Source organism: Telopea speciosissima, chromosome 4 (assembly GCF_018873765.1).
Source record: "Telopea speciosissima isolate NSW1024214 ecotype Mountain lineage chromosome 4, Tspe_v1, whole genome shotgun sequence".
NCBI lineage: Eukaryota > Viridiplantae > Streptophyta > Magnoliopsida > Proteales > Proteaceae > Telopea > Telopea speciosissima.
In genome coordinates this window covers 22453499-22468007 of record NC_057919.1, presented here as the reverse complement: position 1 = coordinate 22468007, position 14509 = coordinate 22453499, and the positions used below count along the sequence as shown (strand labels likewise).

General features: G+C 43.3%; 1 protein-coding gene across 1 annotated transcript; it reads right to left on the bottom strand.

Annotated features, from left to right (window-relative positions):
• Nucleotides 1-1030: 1030 nt before the first annotated feature.
• LOC122658437 (3-oxoacyl-[acyl-carrier-protein] synthase I, chloroplastic-like) lies at nucleotides 1031-13358 on the bottom strand. The gene is made up of 7 exons (XM_043853402.1): nucleotides 12823-13358; nucleotides 10513-10944; nucleotides 9687-9860; nucleotides 1878-1991; nucleotides 1620-1721; nucleotides 1434-1500; nucleotides 1031-1311 (listed from the first exon to the last, which is right to left on the bottom strand). The coding sequence occupies exons 1-7, from the start codon at nucleotides 13294-13296 to the stop codon at nucleotides 1244-1246; spliced, it is 1431 nt and encodes a 476-aa protein (XP_043709337.1). The 5' UTR covers nucleotides 13297-13358; the 3' UTR covers nucleotides 1031-1243.
• Nucleotides 13359-14509: the final 1151 nt, after the last annotated feature.

The following is a 14509-nucleotide window of genomic DNA, read 5'->3' as shown; positions in this document are numbered from 1 at the left end:
CCAAAAAAGGTGCTCCCTGGTCTGGTTGTGTCTTTGACAAAGAGAGTAGTTGGAGTTGAGGCTTAAACCTCTACGACTGAATAGATCTAGAAGGGGTAACTTATTGTGAAAGATTTTCCACAAGAGATGTTGAACTTTGGGAATAGCAGGAAGATGCCAGATTCTGAGCCATGTAGAACTTGATGGTTGAAGAAGGCCTTTCGTGACGATGCTGTACACAGATGCAACCGAGAATGTATCTGAAGAAGTAGCCAACCAGATTATCTTATCTTCCATCGGGAATATGGGGATTGGTATAGATATAATATAGAAAAACTCTTGGCCGATGGAAGCAACGATGACAATAAAAGAAAGGAAAACAAAGGGTACGGCCAAAGATAGTAGGAAACCAAACTTGCAGAAAATAGACCACCAAACCAGAAATAAATTTCAATTCAAACCACAGTCAAGACACGAAAAAGATGAATCGATTTAGTTATGATTCATTAATCTTAATGAGTAGTAGATACAAATACTTAAACCTTCGTCGAAACCATATGAAACCCTAGTTCCTCTTCTTTTATGAACTAGGGTTTCTTTCTTCAAATCAGAACCTCAAACGATTCTCAAAACTGCAAATCAAGAAGAGAATCAGTCACTAGTTGCCTAGCTAAAAAAAAGCCGGCCTTTTAAAAGAAACGATTCCAACATGGTATCAGAGCAGGCAGGGGTCATGGCATCAGGTCCCCCTGGGAGCAGGCAAGTGTTAAAAAATTATTTATCTACCTGTGTCCCCCTTTGGATAGTCTGCCATGTTAAAAGCTCCTGTATGATATACATATTGTTTCTTCCTTTTCCTGTAAGGTCGGCCTTTTAGACGAAGCGGTTCCAATAGTATATGATAGAATTTGACTTTGAAAATTGAAAGATGAGCAATCTAGTCCCAATTCAACAGTTACAGTTGTCACATGAGCTTTCCATGTAGCAAAATTAAGTGTACTGCCAAGATTTTGCCTTGGACTTATAATTAAAAAATGAAAATTTTAGAACTAAACAAAAATCTTCTGTTACTAACCTCTTAAATTCCTCAAAAGTTCTAATACAAAAATGGTAATTTGTCAAATAGGAGTTCCATTACAAATTATACTCAAATCACGTGTAGGATTCTAGGAAAAAATAGAGAAGAAAAATAAGATCGTATAACCCAACAAAGGAACCAGAAGCGAGCATGATCATCCTATCAAAATTTCTAAATGTTGACCGATCAAGGCTTGAATGCTGAAAATGCCACAACAGAATTGTGTCCTCCAAAGCCGAAAGAATTTGAAATGGCTGCAATTAGTAGTGAAAAATAAAAAGTCAGTTTGTTCTTATTATTCAAAAGATGGAGTTGGTTTTGTGCCTTATAATTCCACTTCAATCCAAATCTCAAAAGGCAAGTTCCAGTTACTCACCAACATTCACTTCATGTTGTTTCTTTACATTCGCAACTGTATCGAACTCAACAGAAGGTTCTGGATTCTGCAAGTATGCAACGAATCTTTTGAGTATAAAGATCCAGCTGATAAGAACATTTAAAAGCTTTCTTCAACTGCAATTTTCTCTATCCTTAGCTCTCAAAATCAATAGATAATACATACAAACTGGTTTATTGTGGGATGCAGCCACCCTGTAGTTATGGCTTTCAGTGTAGCTATGGCTTCCAGACCCCCAGCAGCCCCAAGGCAATGCCCTATCATAGACTGTTGACGAATAAAAAAATAAATCGTAAGTCAAAGACAAATAAGAGCAAGAAATACAAAGGGAATAAATATCAAATGAATGAACCTGGAAGAAAAAGTAGAGAACAAAGATACACCTACGATAAATCAATACCTTCTTAGAGAGAGAGAGGTTACCTTGGTTCCATTCATTTTGATATCTGAAGTGTTCTTGAAAACCTTTTTTATCGCATTCACCTCAGCCAGGTCACCGACAGGCGTCGAAGTTGCATGTGCATTTATGTAATTAACCTGGAATTAGGATACAACCAAGTGATCTTCATAGTCATGAAATGAGATATTTGGATGAACTCAATTCCCAATGGCTATAAAAGCCAACTGGAGAACCAGACAGGACCCGTAAATAAATTAAACAATAGGAAAGAATGCATAAGAACTGAACAGTCAGAAGACCATCACAACAAATTTGATATATATTAACAATCCCAAGCCACTCAAAAACTTGTGACGGAAGACCAATGAACAATTCAGAGTTCTAAGCGGGAGTAGGAGTTTCAAACCTGATCTTCCTTATAGCATCAAAAGCATAAAAGGAATGACAAGAGCAAACAGTATTCTCTGACTAACAAGAAATGCACTTAATGGGTACAGATAGATGGTAAATGAAGCCTTGCATCTTAAAACTACAGTAAGAGAATCAAAAGACTAAAGGAGAAATAAAGGATCTTAAGCCTATTACCTACATCTCCGGCCCCAGAATCAAGTGATCGAACAGATGATTCACTTCAAAAAACATATCAGAGCACCATAAAGAAAAATTGCATCTTTGGATAATATTTTATATCTTAAACTAAAATGTGTTCTTAAATAATCCAAGTATGTGTTCGTATACCACCAGTACAGACAAAAGCAAATAAAAGATGTTCACTAGATTCCAACCTCCTGTTGGAAAAAATACACTGAAATCTATTGAAAATAATTCTCTGTTGATTTATCTTCAGTCTTCATATATTTCTCAACAAAGCCAAGAAATGAAACTGAACTAAGGAATACCATGTGTTATCCATACCACTGTAGCGTAATCAATGTTATCCACTTCCGGCCGGAATAACATATAGCTTTGGAGCTTCCCTGTTGATTGGACACTATATTCGCTAATTTTGAAAATCAGGTGAGATATATCTTGATGCCAGTCTTCGTACACACTGTTTAAGGGTATGGAAATCGCCCTCTCCATTGAGTAGGTGAACACCACTGAAGAAGTGACTTGCGTATAGTGATCAGATGGCTTGATTCTTCTACTACTAAGTGCTGACTTGGGAGATACATGCATGCACTTGGTGAGGAAAGCTATACACCGATAGAGCAAGGAAACCTTCTTTTTATGTCTGTTAATTTGATAGCCAATGAATTGGCTGAAAAGATGTTCACAGGAACTCTTTTTATTTGTACAATTATCCTTAGCCCCCTCAGTGGGTTTTTGAGCCTTCGCCTCTCATATTGTTTGTCGTGTATTGTTCCTTTTTAAAAATAAGAAAGAAGAAGAAGAAATTCTAGGCTTCTAGCATCCCAAAGAATACCCAAACTATATCTAACTCTGGTTCTATATCTGGGGAGACACAGGTTCATCACAGTGCCTATAATCATGCCAAAATGAGTAACGTGTACCATCCTCAATAAGCTTCTTCATGAAGAGTCTTACCTGCTCTATCAGATTTATGATCTTCCTCCATCAGAAGGAAACATCCCATTGCCCGTGGAGTCCAAACACATTAATCAAGTTCATTATATCAAATAGAAAGACCATCCATTATATAAATTAAGCCAGCAAACACCCCACCAACCTGCTCTTTTTAGATTCAACCTTTAAGCCCAGTAATGTCCTAAAAGCATTTTATGTGACCTTTCACTTTTCTTAGACATCATATTCGCCTAACAGAAAACTATAGGGTGACCAGCAAACTGAGATATGACACTTCCACTTCTTCTTTCCCCACATGGAAACCCCACACGACATTCCTTTCTATAGCTTTACTAAAAAATCAAATGTCAATGAAAACGAAAGAGCAGAAAGAGGGGTCCCCTGTATAGTCCTCAAATAAACCACATGAAGAGGGCGGGGCTTGGCAATTTTGAGAACTGGATTAAATCTAACACACTTGTAAATTCATTTTTCCAAGTCTCCCAAAAACCGATTCCTCTAAAAGGCCGACCTTGTAAGAAAGGGAGGAAACAATATGTATATCATACAGGAGCTCTAACACGGCGGACTATCCAAAGGGGGACATGGGTGGATAAATAAATTTTTTAACACCTGCCTGCTCCCAGGGGGACTCGATACTGTGACCCCCATCATGGTATCAAAGCAGGCAGGGGTCACAGTATCGAGTCCCCCTGGGAGCGGGCAGGTGTTAAAAAAATTATTTATCCACCCGTGTCCCCCTTTGAATAGTCCGCCGTGTTAGAGCTCCTGTATGATATACATATTGTTTCCTCCCTTTCCTACAAGGTCGGCCTTTTAGAGGAATCGGTTCCAACAAATCCTATTTCTCCAACATAATCCCAAAAAAAAAAAAAAACCCAAACCACACTATCATAGGCTTTTTCAATGTCAGTCTTACGCACCAAGCCTTTATTCACTTAGCATTTCAAGCCTCCACATTTGAGACCCTGAGGCTACCAGGGCAGCCTTGGTCAGCATATAATGGATGCTGTTGATAATAAAGTTGATAGCGTGCAAACTGTGTATGATACAAGACAGGCATCTATTAACAGAGTGGGAATGAATCTCTTAGGTAGTATGCAGCCATAGACAGATTGGCCAGTAAGCTTATTATTTCAATAAGCAATAACTTTGGTGTAGCTAGGAAGAACAAGAAAATTGACACGAATTAGCTGCAACTGCTACTACCATTTAAAATAGGAATGTTGCCTTAATGATGCAGATAAATCATAGAGTGGGTTTATTTTAATGAAAATAAGCTTTGGTAAGGGTTCTATACTTGTTGAGCCTTTGGTGCAATTGCTTTCCATACTAATGGGCCCATAATTTAGGTAGAAGTTAAGACTACAAGATTAGGAATTTGAGTTCTTTTTATGTTAGAAGTTTAGATAAGTTAGTGATGAGTCACAGAATCCCCCACCAACCAGAAAGCGCCACGTGGACATGCTGGGACCGACCCGAGCCGTCTCGTGCTGAACCGAACCGGCCGCTGGAAGAGTGACAGGGTCTGGGTCCCTGTCTAGCCGAGCACTGATGCCGAGCTGGGGTCCGCCGAGAACCGGGCTGAGCACACGGTGCGCGGCGCCACCTCAAACACCAGACCAAGGGGACTATTTCCCCGCCTCCGGCTTGGCCGGGCTCAATGGCCGAGCATCATGCCAGCCGAGCCTTGAGCCGAGCCCACTCAGGTCGGCCATGATTCGGCCGAGCTCCTACACGGTTGAATAAAATCTCCATGCCACATACGCCGGGGCCGAGGCCGAGCACTGAGGCCACGGCCACCCGAGGCCGAGCACTGAGACCACGATCGTCCGAGGCCGAACCCTCCCCAGAAACCTTAATAACGGCGCACCAGAGATCGCGGTGCCATGTCAGCACACCCCGAGAATTACGGGATAAGGATCAAGCCACGATCCCACGCGATACCGAATCATACTCCCATTAGGACTCCTACCATAGTGAGAGTCCGACCCCGAAAATCACTCTCCATATCGCTCCGCGTGAAAGAGCCTTACCAAAGAAGGACTCTTACCATACAAGGACTCCTCCAACCGCCTCATCTCATCCTATAAATACTAAGGTATGGAACTTAAACGCTCATCTTACTTTTTACTAGCTGTTACGCTGTTGCACTGGAGACCTGACTTGAGCGTCGGAGAATCCTAGGCCGGAGCCACACCGGCTCTCTCGCGCTCACTCGGTTTTTTGCAGGCTCATCCGTGGGCGAACCGGGCGACAGAGGTTTTCACACGCAATAGATTTGGCGCTGTCTGTGGGAACGACTGTAGCTAGTCATCGTCGTTTCTACGCATCCACAGAGCAAAGACAACGGTCGTGCAAACGAGATCGGGGCAACATGGCTCAACCTCCGGTGGGGATGAGCTGCAACCCGACGGACGGGCGAGGCACTCGCCACCTCCCGAGACGTCACGGCAAGGTGTAGCCGGAAGACCCCCACGCGGGGGAGTGACTCAGCACAGTGCGGGCACCACCGCCAATCCGATTCCACCGTCGGAGGGTGGAAATGGAAGAAGTGTGCTGGACACGGCAGTGGTGGAGGGTCGGCCCCGAATCAAACCTAATCCAAATGGGCTAAACCTGCCGCCGCCACCGCCCTTACCGGAGAACTTGGATCCCGAGGCCCCGACGAATAATCGGCAAGTTATGGACCTTCAGCTACAAGTACTTCGCACCAATGAGATGTTGCGAACTCTCGTGGGACAAATGTCACAGGGCGGGTTGTTGGGCGAGCCCCCGGCGGCACCCCCTTGGCACCACTACTCATTGAGGGGAATTTGCAGCAGAATGGTGGCCAGCCTCGGGCTGAGCCGAGCCGAGCAGCATCGTCTCATCCGCCCCACCAGAAAACTCCTCCCCTGCGCCCCAATAGGAGCGCTCGACGGGATAAGCTGGATCATCGTCGAAGCCCGAGAGCAGGACAAGAGATTGAGCCAACGGCGTCGGTTGCCAGAAGGTCGGTATTTTTCGGTCGGCTGGGAGAGGACGGGCAGTCGGTGGGGCACCGAGAGCAAGGGGAGGAACCAAATGGGAGACGTGTCGTGAGGCGAGGAGAAAGATCTCGCCATAGCCCCCGACGTCGAAGCCCGCCTCTCCGAGAAGAGCAGCAGAGAAGCCCCCGCAGGTCCAACTTCCAAGTTGACCGAGCCGAACACAATGGGTGACCTCGACGGGACGACCGGGTGAGCCGATCCCGAGTTGGGGAGCAGAATGGCCGACCTCGGCCGAATGAACATGACAACTTGCACCAGGCGGACGAGCTGAACGACCGAGCACCTAAAACTAAGCTGGAGAAGAGGCTACGAGACTTGGCCAAACAAGTTGAGGGGTTGAAAAAACAGGCGACCCCGGACGCCTACTCACTGGTCGGATGACACCCTTATCCTCCCGAGATCATAATTGCACCATTACCGGCCGGGTTTAAGCTGCCTCCCTTCGACCGGTCTGATGGGACCACTGACCCGACGGATCACATCAATTACTTCATCGCGATGATGACCATGTACGGGGGAACCAAAATCGTCTCCTGCCGAGCTTTCCCTTCGTCTCTCAATGGCGTGGCGACCTCATGGTTCTCCTGGTTGCTGCCGAACTCCATAACAAGCTTTGCTCAGCTCTACCGAGCCTTTGTCACGCGCTTCCAGAGTAGCATGAAACACAAGAAGACAACGGTCAACCTCCTCAGCGTGAAGCAACGGTCAGATGAGTCGATCCGAGCGTTCGTCTAACGTTTCAACAAAGAGTCCTTAGACATTAAGGATTTGGATGAGGCTACACCCCATACTGCGATGAGCAACGAGCTCTCCGACATGGACCTCATCAAGGACTTGGCCCGAAATCCGACGAAGAACATGGCCGAGCTCTTGGAGAGGTGCAATGAATTCGCAAACATGGCGGAAGTACTCCAAGCCTGGAAGGGGAATGAAGGAAAGGTCGAGAAGAAAAGGCCGATGACTGATGACTGCAAAGATGAAAAGCGGCCCAAGATTGACCGTCGAGCCGAGAGAACCAACCGAGCTCGGAGCCCCGATTACACTCCTTTGAATACGTCGTGGAAGGAAATCCTAATGCAAATACACGATGACGGGTACATCCGCCGACCTCGACCAATGCAGGCCGGGTCATCCCGAAATCCCAACAAGTATTGTCAATTCCACAAGGACACCGGTCACGACACTGAGGATTGTTATCAACTGAAAAGGGAAATTAAAGAGCTGATCAAGGCAGGGCAACTGAAGCGGCATGTCAAAGGAGGCCGGGAAGAACGTGGGGGTCAGCGACCCGAGGATCGCGACAGGAGAAAGACCGAGCCAAGGACAGATGGCCGAAGGGCCGAACACGACGAGCCCAAGGACCGAACTGAAAGGAAAGATGATGGATCCGGGCTGAGCAATGACAAGGAGGCCCCCATATACACCATCCTAGGGGGGCCCGGACAAGAGTCCACACGGAAGACCAAGGCAAATGCACGGTTCGTTGGAGTCGCGGAGATGCCGAGTAAAAAGCCGAAGTCCGAAGCAACAATCTCCTTCACCGAGGCCGACCTCGAAGGTATAAGTTTGCCTCACGATGATGCTTTGGTGGTGTAGGTGGAAATCGAGAGGAGACCCGTTCACCGGGTATTGGTCGACATGGGCGCATCCGTGGACCTTATGTCTCTAGACACGTACCGACAATTCGACTTCGGCAATGATGCGCTCAAGCCGAAGGAACTTCCCTTCATGGGTTCTCGGGGGCCGCCGCCACAATCAAGGGCTCAATTGACCTACTAGTGATGTTCGGCCAAGCTCCATGTCAAGCGGCGATCCAAGTCAAATTCATGGTAGTATGGTCGGTAGTGGCTTTCAACGCCATACTCGGCCGCCTATCACTGACCGCTCTCCAAGCCATAATCTCCCTGATGCATTTGAAGATGAAATTCCCCACGGAGAACGGCATCGGAGAAATCCGGGGTGATCAAAAGAAAGCCCGGGAGTGCTACGCCGCCTTCTTCAGGCAAAACAAGGGGAATGTCCGAGGAATGGCAATGTGCGCCGAGCACCTCCCTGAGGACCAGCGGGATGAGCTCACCGAAAGGCGCGGAAGGCCCGTGTAAGACCTCATCCCAATCTCCCTCAACGATGAAGATCCAACAAAGACGGTACAACTCGGATCATTGTTGAGCGAGGAACAAAAGAATCGGCTCGGAAACTTGTTGAAGGCGAATGCCGACGTCTTCGCCTGGTCAGCTACGGGACCAAGAAAAAATCGAAGAGGGAAGAAGAAATCGAAGACAGGAAGAAGAAATCGAAGAGGGAAAGAGAGACAGGAAGAAGAAATCAAAGAGGGACGCCATGGCGTAGGTCGCCATGCAACCTTCTCCAGCACCAGGACGCCATGGCGGCCCCATGGCGACGCCATGACAACTATGGTCAGGATCAAATGGTTTTAACTCTAAATTTCAATAAAAATGATTTTATTTACATTTTTACCCTTGGTCAGTATCCCAGGATGGTATCGTATCAGTCTCCACAGATACCGATACGGCTGATCCAATACTGATTCCTTGAACCATGCTCCTCTGTGATAAGAGCTAACTTGTAGAGTTACTTTACTAGTTCAAATCAACTTCCCACCTGATATTGTGAGAACAGGAATAGTCTAAAGTTTCTATGATGAAAAATGGGTTGGACTGTTAATCGGACAAAGGATGATGGAAGGGATAAGTATGATATAGAAGAATGACATTCATTCAATCTTGTTTATTTGATTCTTTTTCAGGGGATGACTTCATTCTCCAACGAGTTAAGACTGTATTGAGTTCAGAGTTAAAAATCAATGTGATAAAGATATTGCTAAGAAAAACTAATTGGGAGATGCTTTTGAGAGGGTTTTCTGCACAATCTTGTCTGGCCACTTGAACCTTGTATATTGATAGGTCCTCTTTTCATACTCCAAGGCATCGCATCTATTCTCTTCACTTGTTCTTGGATCTAATGATATTCTTCTTAACTCTCAAAAAGGATAAAAGGTCTGCGCATTTATTATTGAGATTGACTCTTCTAGATTTTGCAGCTTCAATTGTATGTTAGGGGTAAGAATAATAACAAAAAGGAGCTACAAATTTGAGAACATTAAATTTTCCAAATGTGAGTACAAGCTCAATTTAAAGGATAACGAGAAAATTAACATACAGAAAAAGCTCAAAATTATATTCCCATGCAAAACATTGTACACCATGATTGCAAATCCAACAAAGAGTATACCTCCTCTATTGACACACCAGCATCATTGAGGCATTCCTTAATGCATGATGAAACACCAAGTCCATCAGATCTGGGGTCGGTCATATGGTAAGCATCACAATTAACTGCACCTCCCAGGTATTCAGCAATAATTGGTGCATCACGTTTCAATGCATGTTCCAAACTCTCCATTACCTAGAGAGACAATCACCCAAACATTCAAAAACAACAAGATTACAAATTTATTAACAAAAAGATAAATGTTAAATATCAGAAAGAACTGAGGCAAGGCATTGTATATGATACTTAAATATTAGAAGAAAAAAGATTAACTAGATCCAGTTTAGAGTGTTTTTCTTTTTAATAGTGATGAATTAGATGTAATCAATGCTTTTACTAATTTGAGAGGCTGGTAAATCAAGACCAAAAGGTGAAAAACTAACATTATACCTTCAAGAGAAAACTGTGAGATAAAATTTCTATAAAGAAAGTTTTGCTCTTCAGAACTCAGAATCAATGACCTCAACGTGATATCATCCCTAGTCATTATTAATTGACTTTTATTCATTAAAAGAAATCTATCATCCCTAAAGGCTAAAGCCATTTGACCATAAGACAATTCAATATGAATATGTACAGACTAAAGTCTAGCTGGTCACCCTTAAAGTTGAGATTCAATAAGCGGAAAAATCTTTGAGAAAGCAACAAAAAGATGCTCACCCACTGTAAACCAATTATCAATAGAAGCTAATCATGTTCACTATGATTTCCATAAACCAACCAAAAATCTAAAATCAGGTAAAAAAAATTCCATCTTCAATACAAGGAAAATACACTGGAAACATACCAACACTCCAGCACCTTCACCCATCACAAAGCCATCTCGGTCTTTGTCCCATGGCCTTGAAGCTGTTTTTGGATCATCATTTCTCTGTGACAAAGCTCTACATGCAACAAAACCCCCCAAGCCAATGGGCACCATTGGAGCTTCAGTTCCACCAACAATCATCAGATCAGCCTCACCCCGTCGAATGTGGTTGGCAGCGGCATGGAAGCAATAATTGGAGGTAGCACAGGCAGTTGAAATTGAATAGTTTGGACCCATTAAACCAACGTCAATTGCAAGCAATGCAGAGCCCATGTTTGTTATAGTATATGGAACGAAAAATGGAGATATTTTTCTGTAACCTTTCTCAATGAGAGCTTGAACACTATCAGAAAACATTGATAGACCACCCATGCCTGATCCTACAAGCACACCAGCTCGATCCTTGTCAATCTGCAACCAGAATAAATTAGCGGCAACCATGAGGAAAGATAGGTAGCTTACAGGAGTATCAGAAAAGCATGAAAGGAATGTCTGTTAAGCAGCAGAGTGGATGACATACTGCTTCTTTGACTGCAACAATGTAAACTGGCTAGTTTAGTGCTTCAAAACCTGCTACATGGAGGACATGGTAGGCCCATGTGAAAGAGGACCACACATCTAGATTGTCATAAACTTTAGCCCAAAATGAGCAGAGGAAGTGAATCCAAATTACAAAGACGACTTTAAGGTGAAACTTTTTATTTTGTTCATTTCCCTCTTGTGGCAATTTCATAATTTTATGGAACTTTGGGTTAAACTATGAATCACTTCCCTCACTCATTTTGGGCTGAAAATTCACCAGTGAGATATGCACTACAAGGACCCACCCATGTCCTGTAACATGGAAGGTTGTGAAGTGCTAAAGGTCACTAAGCATGGGGACATTTTGGTGTTCCAAACACAAGAATGCTACTATGCTTAAGATAATCAACACAATTCAGTTTACAAACTCCTCTCAAGAAATTGCTAAAATTGATGTTATACAGCAGCAACAAATGGAAAGATAATAAATTCCAAACTCCAATGCCTATTAGGATTATGAATAAAGGAACCAGGAAAATCATATCTTAATTCAGTTCCATTAGGCTTCCAAACTAAGAAAACAATCACAATTCCTGGAACTCAAAAAAACGGCTGTACATCAGTACATCCAGGTCAACTAGGGTGTCTGGTAGCCTAGACACATTCTGTATGTCATCAGTTTTTGTAATATGTTAGTTAACTGAAGGTCAAATTTGTGTAGGCTTTTGTGTGTAATCTTCAGTACCCATAGAACTACAGAATTCATTCATTTTTTTTTTTTGGGGGGGGGGGGGGGTAGCTAGGCCCCGAAGAGATATGAATGCATGACTATTTAATGGTGAAGTGTTCGTCCTTGCCAACTAAGCTACCCCCTTGGGGTATGGAATTCCATTGTTGTTGTGCCCTACAGACTTCTGTTGAATTAAGGCATTTATGGTTGAATTTCAGTTATCGGCCCATAGCAGACACCATCAGTCACGGCATTTTTAGTAATCATATGAAGCCAAAATTATTTATAAACCCAAAAGGACCATTCCCTTCACCCATGGTCAAGGGATTCCCTACCTTAATCGTCCTTAAATCAGACTCCTAGGGGTGCGATCGACTTCATACAATAGGGGGACCGACATATTTGACCATTGATTTCGGTCATGTGAGTGAAGGAAAACTTTCTACAATCCAAAACAACTGCAATAGTGGACCTATTCTCCTTATCCATACCTTCCTTTCAAAAGGTAAATCTGTATGTGTGCAAACATAAATAGTCTATCCATAATTCTACAGGTTATACCAAAAAGGAGTTCGTTTTCAAAACCAAGGGTAGAGATGCCATAATTCAGTCCATAACTTGTAACAAGTGTATATAAAACCTGAAGCCAACAATGTATAATCCATAGATTGTCCAAAACAAAACCCGGTCTAAATAACTCACTATTCCCCATTGAATAAAGCATTCAGTATCATGATTCACATGAAAATTGAGAACACAAAGCACTCCTTCAATTGAAACCATGATGTATCACGCAATTAGTACCACTATTCACATAGAAATCGACAGCTAGAAGCCTAGAACTCGAAGCCCTCTTTCAATTCGAACCCTGATTCGTACTCTAATTCAGAATCATAAAAGCACGTTCTTGGATCGAAAACAAGAGCAAATGTGGAATAAGGAAAACCCATAATGTTGAAAGTTGAAAGCAACAATGTATAAGCATTCAAGTAAAGGAGGATTAGAACAGAAACAAACGAACACTGGGAAGCTCTCACCTTCTTAGAGAGGTTATCACCGCTGAGGTCAGCCCTCTCAAGGGCCTTCTTGCCAGCAACGAGACAGTATCTAAGAGAATCATCAAGTCTACGGTCGTTCTTGCCATCAATGTAACCTTCAGAGCTGAACCCACGAATCTGGCCACCAAATCGAGTGGGGAACTTGGAGGCATCGAATCGTTCGATGGGACCGATACCACTCTCACCTGAGAGCAGCCGATCATAGAAGACATCAACGTCGTTGCCGAAGACAGAGACGACGCCCATGCCAGTGATGACAACTCGCTTCTTTGGGTCCTTCTCTCTCTTGGGAGTGAAGGACGTCTTTGAAGCCGATGCAGAGATAGACTTGACCCGTGGCTGTTTCTTCGTGAAGTTTCTGGCATTGGAGAGCAGAGGGGATTGTTTACGGAGAGATTCCAAGGGGGAGATCCGAAGCGTTGGACCGGCTGGGGAAGACGTAAGGGACTGCATTTTTCCCGGTTCGGCCTCCGGAGACCGGTGATGCTAGTGGTGGTTGCGCCGCTGATTTGAAGCTTAAATACAGTATTTGCAGAGACGCGCCGGAGACCGGTGAGGCTAGTGGTGGTGGCGCTACTGATTTCAAGTTTAAATACAGTATTGCAAAGATGTTCGATACACTCGATGCAGAACCGTTAAATGGATTCCAATCCTATGGTGCATGTTTATTATACGGTTACTTGGGAAATTGAACGAGTTCGGCTGGTAGTAACTTGGGATAATTTTCCGTAAGTTGGTAACCTGACGGTGATTAATATGACGCTTTTGCTTAACACTTTAGACGAACGAGCTGACCAAGTTCACCCGATTTCCACCAACCCCCCTTGTTTTTTTAAATAAATAAATGGAAAAGGGTTTCCCATGTTACACATGGAAGAGGTTGATATGTGCATAAAAAGGAGAAAAAAAATTTCTAAAAAAAATAAAATAAAAAAAGAGAAAAATTTTCTATGGGAAAGTGTATCACCCATGTCATATACAGAGGGGGTAAAATGATCGCCCCACCCTCATTAAAGGACAAAATCTAGCTCCTATGATGCCAATGTATGCACTCTCATTGGCCTTGTGCGTGTAGAGGCCACACTTCCCCATAAAGAATATCGATCCTTTTCAAATTTAAAATAAATAAAAGGAACAAGAATATTGCTTAGTTGTGTGGCCTGCACTTGACTAATGAGGAGATGTACATGGGCATTAATTAGAGGGTTTTGTTTTTTATTTTATAAGGGGTAGAACCATCATTTCAAGGGGGTTGTGTTTGGACACAAGGGTCACATGATCACGTAATGTTTTTTTTTTCCTTTAAATAAAATAGGGAAAAGGAACATACTAACTCATGTTGTGCCTAGGTGTGTACATGTGTGTTTAAACACATCCCAAAGCGAAAAGACCGATGCACCCCTGAACTTTTCTTATTTTCCATAATAATAGTAATGATTACCCTCTTAAGAGTTAAGAACAAATAAAAAAAATATATATTTTTGGCATGTTGAGGAAACGGATGATATATTCTTTGAATGGACTTTTTTTTAGGCAATTAATTGCATTAAATACAAGTTAAATGTAACCAGTAGTTAAGACTTAAGATTACCCTCTTAAGTTTCCATAAGAAAAAAAAGAGATTACCCTCTTAAGAGTAAGACCTTCAACCAAAAAACCAAAAAAG